The sequence below is a fragment of the Hyperolius riggenbachi genome, chromosome 3 (genome assembly GCF_040937935.1).
Source record: "Hyperolius riggenbachi isolate aHypRig1 chromosome 3, aHypRig1.pri, whole genome shotgun sequence".
NCBI lineage: Eukaryota > Metazoa > Chordata > Amphibia > Anura > Hyperoliidae > Hyperolius > Hyperolius riggenbachi.
In genome coordinates, this window is record NC_090648.1 from 412,387,503 (window position 1) to 412,403,561 (window position 16,059).

The 16,059-nt window shown below is 42.1% G+C and overlaps 1 protein-coding gene across 3 annotated transcripts in view; it reads left to right on the forward strand.

Moving 5' to 3' along the window:
• Positions 1–16,059, forward strand: part of RAD50 (RAD50 double strand break repair protein) — a 167,439-nt gene that overhangs the window by 23,055 nt on the left and 128,325 nt on the right. For all 3 annotated transcript variants that reach the window (XM_068277463.1, XM_068277462.1, XM_068277461.1), the window contains exons 3-5: positions 9,473–9,556; positions 9,985–10,136; positions 13,907–14,092. In XM_068277463.1, the coding sequence (XP_068133564.1) occupies positions 9,473–9,556; positions 9,985–10,136; positions 13,907–14,092 (422 nt within the window). The remainder of the gene's footprint in view (positions 1–9,472; positions 9,557–9,984; positions 10,137–13,906; positions 14,093–16,059) is intronic.

Below are 16,059 nucleotides of genomic sequence, written 5' to 3' on the forward strand. Positions count from 1 at the left end.
TTCATTTCCACCTGCAAAAATTTGCACGCAAAATTTGCATTAACATGCCTCAACCCAGAATTATTTGCATGAAATTGACCTTCCCTACTTCGGACACATCGGGCTTGGTCTTACAGCAAAGAGGTTATTTATTATGTATAAATGACTGTGTAGACGTCAGATCTACAGTCAAACTCTATCTCTGAATTTGCGTGTATCTGACTTTGAACATTTAGTGACTGCTTTATTACAGCAGCACAGTTAAGGGCCCTTTTCCAGTATCAGTGTTTTGTGATCTGATTCCGATCAATTGTGGATTGCAAAATGATAGATACTTTGTTGGTCCTTTGTAGCCCGTATACCGGGCAGATTGTATTATATGAATCGCAGTACTGGAAAATGGAAAGAAACTAGATCTGATTTGTTAAAGGAAAATAGCCCTTAGGCTAGGTTCACAGTGGTCAATTAAATAACTTACGCGTTATACTGACTGAACTGCAATGGAGACTGGCCATAGACTTTTAAACAAAAAGGATTTTATTGAAGTACAACAGGAAATAATTCAAACAGCTACGTACAAATAATACAGACAATGAAACATCCAACTGAAAAAAGGAAAACAACATAGGATGTAGTACTATAAGTACTTCAACATTATAATAAAGTGCAGTCATGGGTGGTCAAACAGCACAGATCACAAAAAAAAGAAGAAGAGGAGAATAAGAAGATCACTGCAAATAACTAAACCATTTATACATAATGCCACAGTAGATGTAAGTTTTACCCTAGTGAAAGCTAAAGTGAGAGGTCTGATATTATGACATCTTAGTCACGTACACTGTTAGGAAATCCCACCACTATCAACAGGACAATACATCCCAAAAAACAAGTTTGTTTCCCCACTATGGGCTTGATTCACAAAGTGGTGCTAACCTAGTTAGCACGCCTAAAGACTTTTGGGCGTGATAAGCATTGCACTAAGTAGGTTAGCACCGCTTTGAGGGAAAAGTTTTGCGCGCGCAAAGTCCGGTTACTATAATTCCCTATAAACGAAACAAGCCTCGCCCACAGCTTTTTCAGAGTGCCAAGGCACTGTAGCAAGGGCTTATGGGAGCTCAGTCTGGGCAGAAGGAGGAAGCAGTTACAACCCAGAGATTTCAGAGTCAGAGGGGAGGAGGAGACGGGACTGAATTTGTCACATTAATCACAGGCGAGCTGATAGCATCTCCAGCCCTCAGCCTGTGACAAACAGAACATGGCTGCCCTCATTGTATCACAGTAATAAATAATCATAAACTATTGAAGGTGTTTGCAGCTAGATTTGCTGTGTAAACGTAGATTAGATATATAGACAAGTTACTTGTTATAGTTAGTTTTTCATCTCGGATCCGCTTTATCCAAGTCCAGAACAGGGGAAGTATGGAGGACAACAGGGACACTGCCTAACTGGGCCTGCAAAGCATGCCTGAGCTGAAAGTATCTAAGCTTTTGCCTTAGTGGTATCTCAAATTTAGCAAATAAGTCCTTAAGGGGGAGCAATCCGCCAGCTTGCATAATCTGCTCTTAAAAGACAATTCCCTTACTAGTCCAGTAGTGCTTATCGGGAATTGTATTTAAAGAGAAACCGTGACCAAGAATTTAACTTCATCCCAATCAGTAGCTGATACCCCCTTTTACATGAGAAATCTATTCCTTTTCACAAACAGACCATAAGGGGGCGCTGTATGGCTGATATTGTGGTGAAACCCCTCCCACAAGAAACTCTGATTACCGTGGTCCTGGCAGTTTCCTGTCTGTGAACCTTGTTGCATTGTGGGAAATAGCTGTGTACAGCTGTTTCCAACTGCCAAAAAAGCAAGCAGTAGCTACATCACCTGCCAGCAGTAAAAATGTCACCATGTGATAAATGTCAGAATGTAAATCAGGGATTTAAAATATTTTACAATGGGCAAACACTGACTAAATTATTTGTACATAATTATTGTAAAAATGAAGCACTTGTTTTATGACATTATTTTCACTGGAGTTCCTCTTTTACTGAGCCAATGACGGGTTGTCCCTGGCCATAGACTTTAATACAAAGCCCAGCGTTCTCCCCAGAATTTATTTTCCAGCCGGGTGGCATGAAAAACTAGCTGGGTGGCATGAAAAAGTAGCCGGGTGGCATGAAAAAGTAGCCGGGTGGGGCGAGATGAGAGAATACAGGTCCGGCACTGCTCTGCACAATTCTGCTTACAGCAGAGGAGGAAGTGAGCCAATGACAGCCGGGTGCTCACCAAAACTAGCCGGGTGGAGCACCCGGCTAAAAGAACCTGGGGAGAACACTGAAGCCTGCATGCAGCGAGTTAGACTGTGATCAGTTACTGTGAACAGACCCATAGACCTGTATGAGCAGTGAGTTGACATGCAGAATTAGAATGCAACGCAACTGACCACTGTGAGCTAGGCCTTACTGTTTTTTGATTGGTTTGTTTTTAAGTTTCTGTGGACTAAGCACTACTATTACTGTAAAAACAAGTTATGTTTTTTAACTATTATCTGAGAAATAGAACATTATGATTATTTTTTTATTACTGTTCAAATTTATAAGGAATCAGAATTGGTACATTTTTGACAACTCTGACTCCAGGTACCCCAAAATTGATCTAACTCCATCTTTTGAGCCCTGGCTAATTTTCCAGTAAAACTACTACTATTTTAAATCTCCACCAATCTAAAGTGTGAACTAAGCTCTAAGTTTGAATGGTCACCCTTGCAGGCACAGTCCATGCAGGCACAATCATCCACACTCAGAATGTGTCAGCCTGCACATTAGCTTGAATGCTTCTTGTGGCTGCGCATTTTTTGTTAATGCTTATGAAGGAGGGTTCATAGTGGCATGGTTCCTCCTTCCAACAAAGTGAGATTGCAAGTTAAAAAACTAGTGAGAAGGGACCTGATGCACAACAGTGCAGTAAAGTTGCCATGCGCAGGGAGTGCAAGGCAATTTTACTGTTATTAATGCTAGGAGGCACTGCGCTTTAACCTTTTAGCGTTTATTGCGCGTGTTGCTATGGTGAGGCGGGTTGACAGATGCGTTACCATAGCAAAGTGTCTTTTGCTGCAGAAACGCTCATGGTTCTAAACCACCCTTGGTCCCCGGCATTAGTAATGCTAAAATTGCAGTGTGCACAGCAACTTTACCGCATTATTGTGCTTCAGGCCCAAGGTGACATGGCTAATTTCAGGTGCAAGTTTCAGCAAGACAAATTCCCTTTCACACAATTTAACATTTTCATTTTAGCAGAAAACATTTGGAATTATAATTAGTCTTAACTGTGGTTAAACCGTAAAGGGAAACTACAGTTGACTGGCTTAGGCAACATTAAAAATCACATATGAAAAAAGGCCCAGAAATATGAACTGTTTATAAAATAAAACCTGATGAGGACTGCAAACCCCAAGATATATTGTTTGTGACCTCTGCAAGATGAGAGCTGCCATATTGTTATTTATCTCGAGGGATCTTCCATTTGGTGAAATGCGCCATGCATGTGACTCAGCTCACGCCCACTCCATACACAGTTTGTATGTTGCTAATGATCTCACTCCACAATGATCAGGCAGATTTCCCTTCCTCGATGGAAGTTCCAGAATTTTTTTTTTCCTGTTTAAACATACTGTTTTATCATGGCTTTTGACAAAACAAATATCATGCTATATGTTGTAATATAAAAGCAGCTTAAAGTGTACATGCAGATTTAGAATGTAAGTGCAGTTTTTTATGTTCATAGAATAGTCCTATTAAAAGCAGTAGCACATTTTATTTCATATTTAAAGTATGATGCATGATTCATTTTCACTCCCTCCCGACCCAGATCTCAGCATCACAAAAAAAAAATCCCTCTGAAAATCCCAGCAACACATATGTGGAGTGCATCACACTGCTGTTACATAACATCTTCCCACAGCAATGTGAGCTGATAATGTGATGAGGCAAGGAAGGGAAGTTTAGTTGTGAACCAGAAACAGATTTTGATGGGCTTGAACAATGTCTGAGGTTACCTTATTATGACACCTCCCTGAAAGTTTTTTCTTTTCTAAGGAGGGTTGCATAATTCCTTCTAGCAGTTCAATAATCACTATAGACAGGGCAATCATTTGTAACTACCAATGTCAACATCAAACCAACAAACGTTATTTTCGGTGATACTTTTAATGACTAACTGTACATGGTTTATCACCAGCTTTTGAAAACGTTAAAGGGACCTTGAGCAGTAAAAATAAACAAAATTGGTTCTTACCTGGGGCTTTCTCCAGCCCACCAAAGGGGGGGAGGTCCCCTGGCGTCCTCCTGGCTCCTCTCCCGGTCCCGTTGCAGAATACACCACCGGCGACACCTGGACGGAGTGTCGTGCTGACACTCCCTTATCGGTGACGCTACTCGTCACCACGCCAACGGCTACACATCATCACAGCTGCCGGCGTGACAGAACTGCGCATGCGCAGTTTAGAGTTAGAAAAGCACGCATGTGCAGTACTGTCACGCTGGCCGGCTTGATGATATGTAGCATCACCGATAAGGAAGTGTCAGCCGACACTCGGCCAGGTGTCGCCGGTGATGTATTCTGCAACGGGACCAGGAGAGGAGCCAGGAGGTCACCGGGGGACCTCCCGATATATGGTGGGCGGGACCACACTTCACTTGCAACTACCAATGTCATAATTGCTGTTAGTACTTCACTGCTGTGCAACTTTTTTCATTTAAGTTATATATTTTTTTGTTTGGAGAAAAAAAATCTAAATGTAAGATGAATATTAAATGTGAAGACTGTAGTTAAAGGGGTTCTGTGGGCGGTTTTGAAAAGAAAAATGGACACTTACCTGGGGCTTCTATCAGCTCCCTGCAGCTGTCATGTGCACGCGCTGTCCTCTCCGATCCGCTGTTCCCCTTCGCCATCACCGGTCAATTATTCGTCTAACTAGAAGAACACAACTGGGGCTTTTGTCCGCGCGTCCTCGCTCCCGCTCGCGTCTCTGGGAGCTTACTGCGCAGGCACAGTACGATATTGTGCCTGCGCAGTAAGCTCCCAGAGGAGGGAGCGAGGACGAGCGCAGCTGCAGTTGTATCCGTCTATTTAGACGAATAATTGACCAGTGACGGCGGCGTGGGCACATGACAGCTGCAGGGGGCTGGTAGAAGCTCCAGGTAAGTGTCTATTTTTCTTTTCAAACCCCCCCCCCCCCCCCCCCCCCCCACACACACACACACACACACACACACACACACACACACACACACACACACACACACACACACACACACACACACACACACACACACACACACACACACACACACACACACCCTTCAAAGGACAACTGTTGATACATACTTTTTTTTTTTTTTTTGCAATACTCTGTATTAGGGTTCACATTACCACTAGTGTACTGTATTTATTTTCCCAGTTCTTTCTGTCTGCTTTAAATTCAACCTTCACAGAGGCTGAAGAGCAAAGCATATCAAAGGAGGTAACAGGTAGCTAGATGTGCTGGAATATTGCTGTAATATTACTAGCAGTGGGAGATATCAGTCAGGGAGACACGTATATGTTATGGCCAGAACCCGAAGTCTGGCCAATTCGGTATCTGGCCGGCCAAAACGCAACGTGGCCGTGCCCCTGCGACCAATGTTAGAAATTAAATGATTCCCGTAAGTTTCATGTATTTTCTGGCCATCTTGCTGCGGCCAAATGTATCAACAGTTAGTTAATTTAATTAAATTAAAGCCGGCGGCAATGTAACAGATGAAGCCACCGGCTTCGGCTCTGCCTCCTCTCCTCCCCCTGCATCTCTCCTTTACAATATTGGCAGCCGAGGGACATGCGTGTCCCCGAGAGTCGTTCGTCGTGCCAGGGAAGCAGAGCGGGGAGGCTGCAGACATTGCTTCTGCCAGCACCCGCTCTGCAGGAACGGAAGGATTCCCTGCCGCGACGAACTACTCTGGAGGGACACGCATGTCCCCCGGCTGCCAGTATTGTTATAGGAGAGAGGCGGGGGAGGAGAGAGAGCCGGCGGCTTCATCTGTTACATTGCCACCGGCTTAATTTAATTAAATTAACTAACTGCTGATACATTTGGCCGCAGCGAGAGGGCCAGAAAATACATGAAACTTACGGGAATCATTTCATTTCTAACACTGGCCGCAGGGGCACGGCCACGTCGCGTTTTGGCCGGCCAGATCCAGAAGTGGCCAGACTTCGGGTTCTGGACGAAACATAAACACCATTCCTGACTCACTACGGCTCGAGTCTGCAACAGCTCTGGCTGCTCCAAGCTGGAACAGGCGAAACTTTGATAAAGATATACTGCTAATGACTTTCTGAACAGTCAGAGAAGTGAAGACAGTAACACACACATTTCTGCTAATAATTATCACCACCTGAATAAGATTCTTTCAGTGGGGTGACTACTAGATTATACACGGAGGAGTTGATGGTAACCTCCCCCTCTCCCCATGCAGGAACATGGTCTGTCCTGCAGACTCGACACATCCATATAAAAAATGTGTTGGGATGATTTTACAACAGAGAGACAGAGCTGTGTCAAGAAAGAAACTGCTTCTAGTACTTGTGGTACTGTGTGCAATAACACAGCATTTAAAAAAATGCTCTAATCGATAGATGTCCTTTAAGAGGACAGTGCGCATTCAGGTTTTAATTGACTAAAATCAGATCTGACATTAACACACTCAATTGTGTGTATGCTTAAGGTGTCCATACACGTAGAGATTGCCATGCAATGTGATCAATCCCTTTCTGATCTAAATCTGAGGGAGGGATCAAATGCTCCCATACACTGCACAAAGATTTTCAAAAAATTTCACCATGATATATATTAAAAACCTCTGGTTGATACAGTGCAACAATATGGGCAGTTAATCTACCGCCGCCTCTCATCAAATTTTCCAACCGATTGCAATTTAAATTCGATCAATGGGCGTATGGGATGCTTTAGAGCTCATAAAAATGTTTTATACCTCCCAGGGCCTGCACACACTGCTTGTGTGTCAGTTAAATAAAGTGTATGTGGGTTGCTGATTGCAAGGGTAATCGTGGTGCCCTGTACAAAGTAATTCGGCCTGTTTTCAACCAAACCTAGTGCATGCTGCATTTTTTTACCATTTGGGAAAAGAAATCCAGCAACTTTTTAAAAAATGTTTTTCCCACATCGAGAATTAGAATTCTGCACACGAAATCACGGTAAAATGTACACTTGCTAACTAGTGAAAAGTCATGATCGCACTGCGACTGATGATTCATGACTTTCAGAATCAGAATCGCTTTTATTCGCCGAGTGCGCTGTTTGGCGCCCCCGGAATTGGTTGTGGTACACATGGCAATGGTGGAGAAAAGGACATAAGACATACATACATACATACATACATACATACATACATACATACATACATACATAAATGCATGCATTTACAGGAATATGCAGCATAGCATTGGTGCAGAGTGTATTGTTACAGGCGGGGACTAGAGTCAGTGTTGGCGACTGGAGAACTGCGTTGTACATGGACTAAGCTTGAGGTGACCAGGTGGGAGAAGTGTTTGGGGGGAGTGTTCAGGCGTAAGACTGCCTGGGGAAAAAAGGTGTTTCTACGCCTCGTGGTTCTGGAGCGGACTACTCTGAAGCGGTGGCCCGATTGGAGGGGCTCAAAGAAGTGGCTTCCCGGGTGGGAGAGGTCTTGGGAGATCCTGCTAGCTCTTTTCTTCATTCTGGCAGCGTGGAGGAGATTGAGAGGGGGCAGGGTCGTGCCGATGATCTTTTCCGCAGCGCTAATTCAGTGTGTACAAGCCCTAAATGTAAAGGAATTGCCCTTTGCACTCTTGTAAGCTACATTCACATACTAGATTACTTTCGGCCGAGGCAGTAGAAAGTAGATGAGAACCATATGTACAGTGACTTCCTGGAAATCTGGCATGCCAGATCCTTACCAACACCCGATCTACTAATGCGCGCATTGTTCTACCCTCTCCCACAACCTGCGGGAAGCCACTCCCTCCATAGCAATAGGTGCGTCACTAGCCTATAGGTTAGTGACGTGTTTGTATGGTACTCAGCCACTAGCTGTCACCCAAGGTATTCAGCCCCGATCCCTGCTGTGCGATTGTAATTGCATGCCTGTACATAGCTTTACTGTTCATTGAGCAGCAATGTAAGGTAAGTTCTGGACACATGAGCAGAAAAAAATCTGTCCTTTATAGTAACCCTGAATACTTTATATGCATATGTAAATGTAGTGCAAATGCTATGCTGCGTAGTAAAGTGTTTAGTAAAGTGAAATTCAAGTTTTGATAAAAAATATTGCTATGATGTATATCCAGTTCTTCGCAAAACCTTTTTGTAAAGTAGTGTAACAAACAAGTCATGATTTCAGTTCGCAGGCAGCTATAAATATCTCAGTTTGCAAGTTCTTTCCATCCATGGCAACAGAACAAATTCTACACACTCTTTACCTGATGCGCTCAGTAACTTCCACCTTGCTGTATGAGTAATTGCACACACAGCAGGAAACATTGAGACTCTTCTTGCACACTTGGAGCAATTGGGTAACTCCCCAAAAAAGTCATTGGAGTGTTTGTTTGTGCACATAACTGTAAGGCAAGATAATAGTAAAAGCTAAATTGGGTATTTGTTTTTCCCTCTTTCATCAACGGTAAGTTGAATTTATGTTGTATGCTTGCAGTTATGTGACCTCCTGGAGTTGCAGCCCTTTTGTTCTGCTGCTACCTGTGGGATGTGGATACATGTCTATGAAGCATGGATCTGATTTGTTGCAAGGGAAACCACATATCCCATGTTTGTGACAAGTGTTGACCACTGGATGTGAACATGTAAGGTTAAGCCTTTAAAATTTGGAGTCCTGCTAATTCATTTTTGCTATCGTGTGCAACAAGATTCTGCACAGAATAATACTGAAATCACATTTTTCTTTAAATGAGCAAAGGGAAATAATCAACAGAGAACCCCTCACTATGCTCAGTTTTCATATCCAGGAAGGAAGTACAGTATCTTGTTTCAATCTCACCCAGAGTTACTTAGGACTGGTAGCAGCTTTTTTATTTAAAGCATCTGGCGTAACTATCTGTAAAACAAATCAGCCACTTGAGTAAATAGATGTCTGAAAATGCCCTTTTACTGTATAACCGTCCGTTTCTTTGGTTACAGGACCAAAGTGGGACCATAGTAGGATAATAAGCAAACCTCTATTAAAGAAGACCCAGATAAACCTCACTCCAATAAATAAGTCTTTGTTATTGGGAGTTTTCTCTGTGTCACTGTAGCAAAGATTTCTCTTGACATCCTCGCATCCTGTCCCAGTTATCCATGTAGAATGGAAAATCATTTCACTTTTACAGTGACTTTGCCTATATAAATAGTTTTAATGTGATCTCCTGTAAGAGTAATATGTTTCCTAAATGTGTGACTTTATTCTTTTTTGCAGACTATCATTGAGTGTCTTAAATATATCACTACAGGGGATTTTCCACCTGGATCTAAAGGGAACACGTTTGTCCACGATCCAAAGGTATTGCCTTTATTATTTCTCTCTTTTTTTTTTTTTTGTATTTGTCTGGTACGTGTCTAGATTGCTTCATTAAGAGCTCACTTTTGTTGCCAGTGGTTTAGACATTTATGGCTGTGTGTTGAGTTATTTTGATGGGACAGCACATTTACACTGTTCTATAAGCTTTACACTGTATCAAAGTGTCATATCTTCAGTGTTGTCTCATAAAAACATATAATAAAATATTTACAAAATGTGAACTGTGTACTCAGCTTTGTTTGATACTGTAATTTAATAACTGCGTTTTGTTATGTGAATTTTGATTAATAAAAGTTTTGTGTGTTCACTATATTTTGTGTGTTTACAGTGAAGATAATTAGAAAGGATATGCAATTTTATTAAACTACAGTACAGGACTTGTGAAATGAAGACATTGCAATATTTTACAGGTGGCTCATGAGACAGATGTCAGAGCTCAGATACGTCTTCAACTTAGAGATGTCAATGGAGAACTCGTGGCTGTTCAGCGGTCAATGGTGTGCACCCAAAAAGGGAAAAAAACAGAATTCAAAACATTGGAAGGAGTGATTACAAGAATAAAGTAAGTTCTGCCACTGTTTCTTGTGCCATATGAATTCATGATAACCTTTATTGTGTTAGTGTTCTCCCTCAAGTTTGTTTCCAACTGGGTGGGATGATGCAGTAGCTTAACACTTCAATCTGTCTTTGGCCAAAAGTGGACAGGGCCACATGTGACTTTATTGCTTTTGCTAAAGTTTAAGTGTCCCCAGTAATGTCATTGCTTTCTTAAAGTAAACCTGAAGCGAACCAAAATAAAATTGAGGTTTACCTATGTAAAGTGAAGGCTTTGGATAGCATAGAGCCTTTCCGGTCCTCGATCCGTCATTCCAACATAGTCTCTTGGGGAATTTTAGCAACAGAATAACTCTTCATCCCTTCTCGGGCAGCCTTTGGAACTAGTAGCGGCCCTGTGGGCCTGGGCTCACGCATGCACAGAGCAGATGCATTTATCTTTGAAAGCACTTAGGGATGCAAGTACTTCTGAAGGCTGCCTAAGAAGGGAGGAATAGGTATTTGATCAGGTTGGCCAAAGAACTTAAGAAGTTAGAATTGGGAAGGCTCTATTCTATCCTGAGCTGTGTGTGTGTATGTGTACACTGTATGTATATGTGTGTGTGTGTGTGTGTGTGTATATATATATATATATATATATATATATATATATATATATATATATATATATATATATATATATATATATATATATATATATATATATATGCATACATACATACATACATACATACATACATACATACATACATACACTGTATACAGTTAAAAATGTTGGAACACCCACATTTTTTCAGGTTTTTATTGAAATTCAAGCACTTCATGCCCAATGAATTGCTTGAATTGGATCAAAGGTAAATGATGAACAGACAGAAGTCTAAAAATAGGTGAGGTTTCTCAAAACTAAAGAATAATGTGCTTTTCAGAATTATACAAGTTGCCGTGTTGCAAGGAACACAAAATGACTTAAAGGGGAACTGAAGTAAGAAGTATACGGAGGCTGCCATATTTATTTCCTTTTAATCAATACCAGTTGCCTGGCAGCCCTGCTGGTCTATTTCTCTGCAGTAGCATCTGAATAACACCAGAAACAAGCATGCAGCTAGTCTTGTCAGATCTGACTTTAAAGTCTGAAACACCTGATCTGCTGCATGCTTGTTCAGGGGCTATGACTAATAGTATTAGAGGCAGAGGATCAGGAGGGCTGCCAGGAAACTGGTATTGCTTAAAAGGAAATAAACATGGCAACCTCCATATACCTCTCTCTTCAATTCCCCTTTAACTACTACAGCTGTTCTGTAGCAATGAAGGTTTTTCAAACTTTGAAAAATGTCACTACCAATTTCTATTGGTTTCCCAACTTTTCCTGGTTGCTTACAACCCCCTGTCTGCATAAAAAAAGTTTTCTAACACATTGTGGTACCATACCCTTCTAAGCATTATTTAGACAATAATGTACTGCAGAAACTAGTGTGTTGCTGTGAAAATGGCAAGAAAGGGGCACTTGACAATGGAAGAGAGACAGAACACCATAACACTTAAAATGTACTTCTTTCCTACAGAGAAATTTGCAAAAAAAAAAAAGTCAAGGTGTCAGTAAGTAGTTGTCTATAAATGTAATTAAAAAAAAAGTGGTTAATAAAAGTTCAGTACAGTCGTGGTTATCCAGAACTAAACTAACCAGCAGTGTCAACCAACCAGCACAAAGCACCAGCAGTACTTACAGTGGTGTAGGCCAACTTCTTAGGCTGTTTGTGGGTTCTGCTGTGCTTAAAAATGGGTTCCAGAGCTCCCCCAAGGTACTTTAAATTACTGTGTTTTAACATTTAATACAGAGTTTATGGTATGTATGTGGAATGGGGCATAGTACTGTATTAGCTAGGCCCAGGACCGTGGAGTCGGAGTCGGGGCAATTTTGGGTGCCTGGAATTGGAAAAAAATGCTCTGACTCCTAATGAATTTAAACTGTAATTAAAATAGAAAATATGATAAAAATGTTCTTTTTCTCAGATAATAGTCATCATAAATTATACATACAGTAATAGCTGTGCTTAGTCCACAAAAATGAAATAAACCAATCAAAATTAATAACTTGTGCTGCTTTAATAAAGCAGTCCCCGTATTTTTAAAGTCAGATATACACATCTGATTGTGACTGTATATATGATGTGTACACAGGAATCTCTTATATACTAAATAACGTCTATGCTGTAAGAATAATGCCTGATGTGTAGCCGTGTCACTAATAGAGATGGTCAAAGAGATGGAAATAATTCTGCGTTGATTCTGATTTATGTAAATGTACGCACTCTCTTTGCTCATGAAATCAAATAATTTGATATGTTGTTAAAATTTGGTCTGGTGACTACAAACTATATGGTACCTGAGAAGGATGAAAAGAAAAGTTTTATACATATCTGGGGCTTCTTCCAGCCCCTTTCAGGCTAATCAGTCCCTCGCTGTCCACCTCCACCACCTGGATCTTCTGCTAGGAGTCCTGGTAATTCAGCCAGTCAGCGCAGTCCGGCCGCATGCCGCTTCCACAGCCAGGAGCGTTCTGCACCTGAGCAATAGTGCTGCGCAGGTGTAGTACGCTCCCGGCGGCGGAGTGTGTGTATGTGCACTACGCCAGACTGGCTCAAGTACCTGGACTTATAGCAGAAGATCCAGGTGGCGGAAGAGGACAGGGAGGGACTGATTAGCCTGAAAGGGGGGCTGGAGGAAGCCCCAGGTATGTATAAAACTTTAACTTCATCTGTCTCAGGTTTACGTTGTTACACAGTAGTACTATACTCTACATATGCACTCTCCACAGAGCTGCAGATAATCCACTGAGAATGTTGTGCACATTGAACACAGAGGTGTTGTCTATCACCCATAAACCTGGTTCAGATTGTGCATGAAGAATGTGTAATAGAGGAAGAATCTCCTCATTACCCTGCAGAGTACCTGCACATCATTCTTACATGTACCCACAGTTACATTGCCTAGGGCCTGATAGATGTTCTTTGTTCCGGTCTGTACCTTTTACAAGTACTCTTACCAAGGACTAGTTTTAGTCTATGGCTTAAGGGAATAAATATGGCAGTCTCCATATCCTTTTCACTTCAGTTGTCTTTTAAAATTCCTAAGCTTTGGCAGTTAAGAGACGAATTTCATGTTACATACTTTCAATCAACAAGATTGTAATATTCAAATTAGAGGAGTCGAGGAGTCGGAGGAATCCTAAACTGAGGAGTCGGAGACGGTGGACTTTTGTACCGTCTCCACAGCCCTGGCTAGGCCTCAAGCAACCAGAAAATACAGTTATTCAGTATCAGTCAATCCCAGTCTGTGCCAGATAAACGAGACTATACTGTATCTTTAGATATATGACAATGTGCAGGATACATATCGGTGAAAATGTCCACAATTGGGCAACAGTAGATGAACATAACAGCAGGCTTACCTGGAGTCTGTTGCACTGCTTTTTCTTGATGCAGCATAGAGGTGGTCACCAATCATCCTAAAATGGCCACTCCTTACATCCACCACAGAACCATTTTAATCCTACTAATAACTTTCTTTGTTATGTCTGGTTACTTTGAAAATGAATGGTGTGCTACTTGTATGGCAGAGCATACATGCAGTGTTTGAGCTTTAATTGTCTGGTTGTCATAAAATCTAACGTGGTTTCAGGCTGTTCAAACATTGATTTTCTGTAGAGTTCCTTTTGGAACATAACTTATGCATTCAAAGGGTACATTATCTGTTCACCTTCCTGTGCTTTATTCTCAGGCATGGAGAGAAAGTCAGCCTTAGTACAAAGTGTGCAGAAATGGACAAAGAGATGATCAGTGCATTGGGGGTGTCTACTGCTGTTCTGAACAATGTAATCTTCTGCCACCAGGAAGATTCCAATTGGCCTCTGAGTGAGGGGAGACAGCTGAAGTTAAAATTTGATGAGATCTTTTCAGCTACACGGTAAAAATATTCTAGTGTGGAACCATAACATGGAAATGTTCATTTTGACAAATTGTTGTTTCATAAGGTATAGGTACTGGTAAATATTGGCTAACATTTTTTCACCATATTGGTTTTCTACACTAGCTTAATGAAGAACAGAGATTTATATGTAGAAAATAGACTTTCTAAACTTCTATAGATAAAAATTGAAATTATTATTGTACACTTTTTGATGTGGCATCTCTTGTAGAAGTCGCTGAAAAATATCCATGTGGCCACACTTTTGTGTTGGGAAAGTACCATGAGTTTAAAGTGTACCTGTAGGGGGAAAATGCCTCAAAGGGGTACTCGCCTCAACAGAGGGAAGCCTCTGCATAATCCAGAGGCTTCCCTATTCCTCCTCCACTAGGCCGTTCCAGCGTCCCCAAAAGACCACTGAAAAGCCCTTACCAACGGCTCGCGCATGCGCAGTAGCACGGATTGAATTGGGCTCGGCCTTTTCAGCCGAAGCCCGATTGGGTTCATGCTACTGCGCAGTGCAGCAGCACCTCCGTGGGCTTCCTGGGTCTCAACATTGGAACGGCCAGATGGAGGAGGACTGGGTAAGCCTCCAGTGGCTTCCCTCTCTATAGGTAAGTATCTTACTCTTTCGTTTGCAAACCTCACAGATTTTCTTTAAGTTGCAGTGATTGTAGTGCCTTGTCTCCTCAAAGGAAACAAAACTACAAACTGAAATCAGTCATTTATGATTCAATGATTACCTACAACCATTGTAATCATAGGTTTACACTAAACTTAAAATAGACCATTTTCCTAAGCGGAGACAAGTGTTTTAAGTATGGGAAGTATACAGTAGTTGCCCCAGTATAGGAAGTATAGTTGCCCCAGTATAGGGAGTATAGTTGCCCCAGTATAGGGAGTATAGTTGCCCCAGTATAGGGAGTATAGTTGTCCCAGTATAGGGAGTATAGTTGCCCCAGTATAGGGAGTATAGTTGCCCCAGTATAGGGAGTATAGTTGCCCCAGTATAGGGAGTATAGTTGCCCCAGTATAGGGAGTATAGTTGCCCCAGTATAGGGAGTATAGTTGCCCCAGTATAGGGAGTATAGTTGCCCCAGTATAGGGAGTATAGTTGCCCCAGTATAGGGAGTATAGTTGCCCCAGTATAGGGAGTATAGTTGCCCCAGTATAGGGAGTATAGTTGCCCCAGTATAGGGAGTATAGTTGCCCCAGTATAGGGAGTATAGTTGCCCCAGTATAGGGAGTATAGTTGCCCCAGTATAGGGAGTATAGTTGCCCCAGTATAGGGAGTATAGTTGCCCCAGTATAGGGAGTATAGTTGCCCCAGTATAGGGAGTATAGTTGCCCCAGTATAGGGAGTATAGTTGCCCCAGTATAGGGAGTATAGTTGCCCCAGTATAGGGAGTATAGTTGCCCCAGTATAGGGAGTATAGTTGCCCCAGTATAGGGAGTATAGTTGCCCCAGTATAGGGAGTGTAGTTGCCCCAGTATAGGGAGTGTAGTTGCCCCAGTATAGGGAGTGTAGTTGCCCCAGTATAGGGAGTATAGTTGCCCCAGTATAGGGAGTATAGTTGCCCCAGTATAGGGAGTATAGTTGCCCCAGTATAGGGAGTGTAGTTGCCCCAGTATAGGGAGTGTAGTTGCCCCAGTATAGGGAGTGTAGTTGCCCCAGTATAGGGAGTATAGTTGCCCCAGTATAGGGAGTATAGTTGCCCCAGTATAGGGAGTATAGTTACCTTAGTATAAGGAGTATAGGTACCCCAGTATAGGTAGTATATAGTTGCCCCAGAATAGGTAGTTCCACGTCCCACGGCTGCTTTAAAGAGGCAGGAAACAGGACAGCGGACATCGCCGCTACAGGAAGCCAATCTCCTGCTTCTGCCTCTTCACAGCAGCCGCAGGATACGCTGCTGTGAAAGAAGAAGATGGAGCATTAGGGAGAGGGGCCGACCGGCAGGATATAA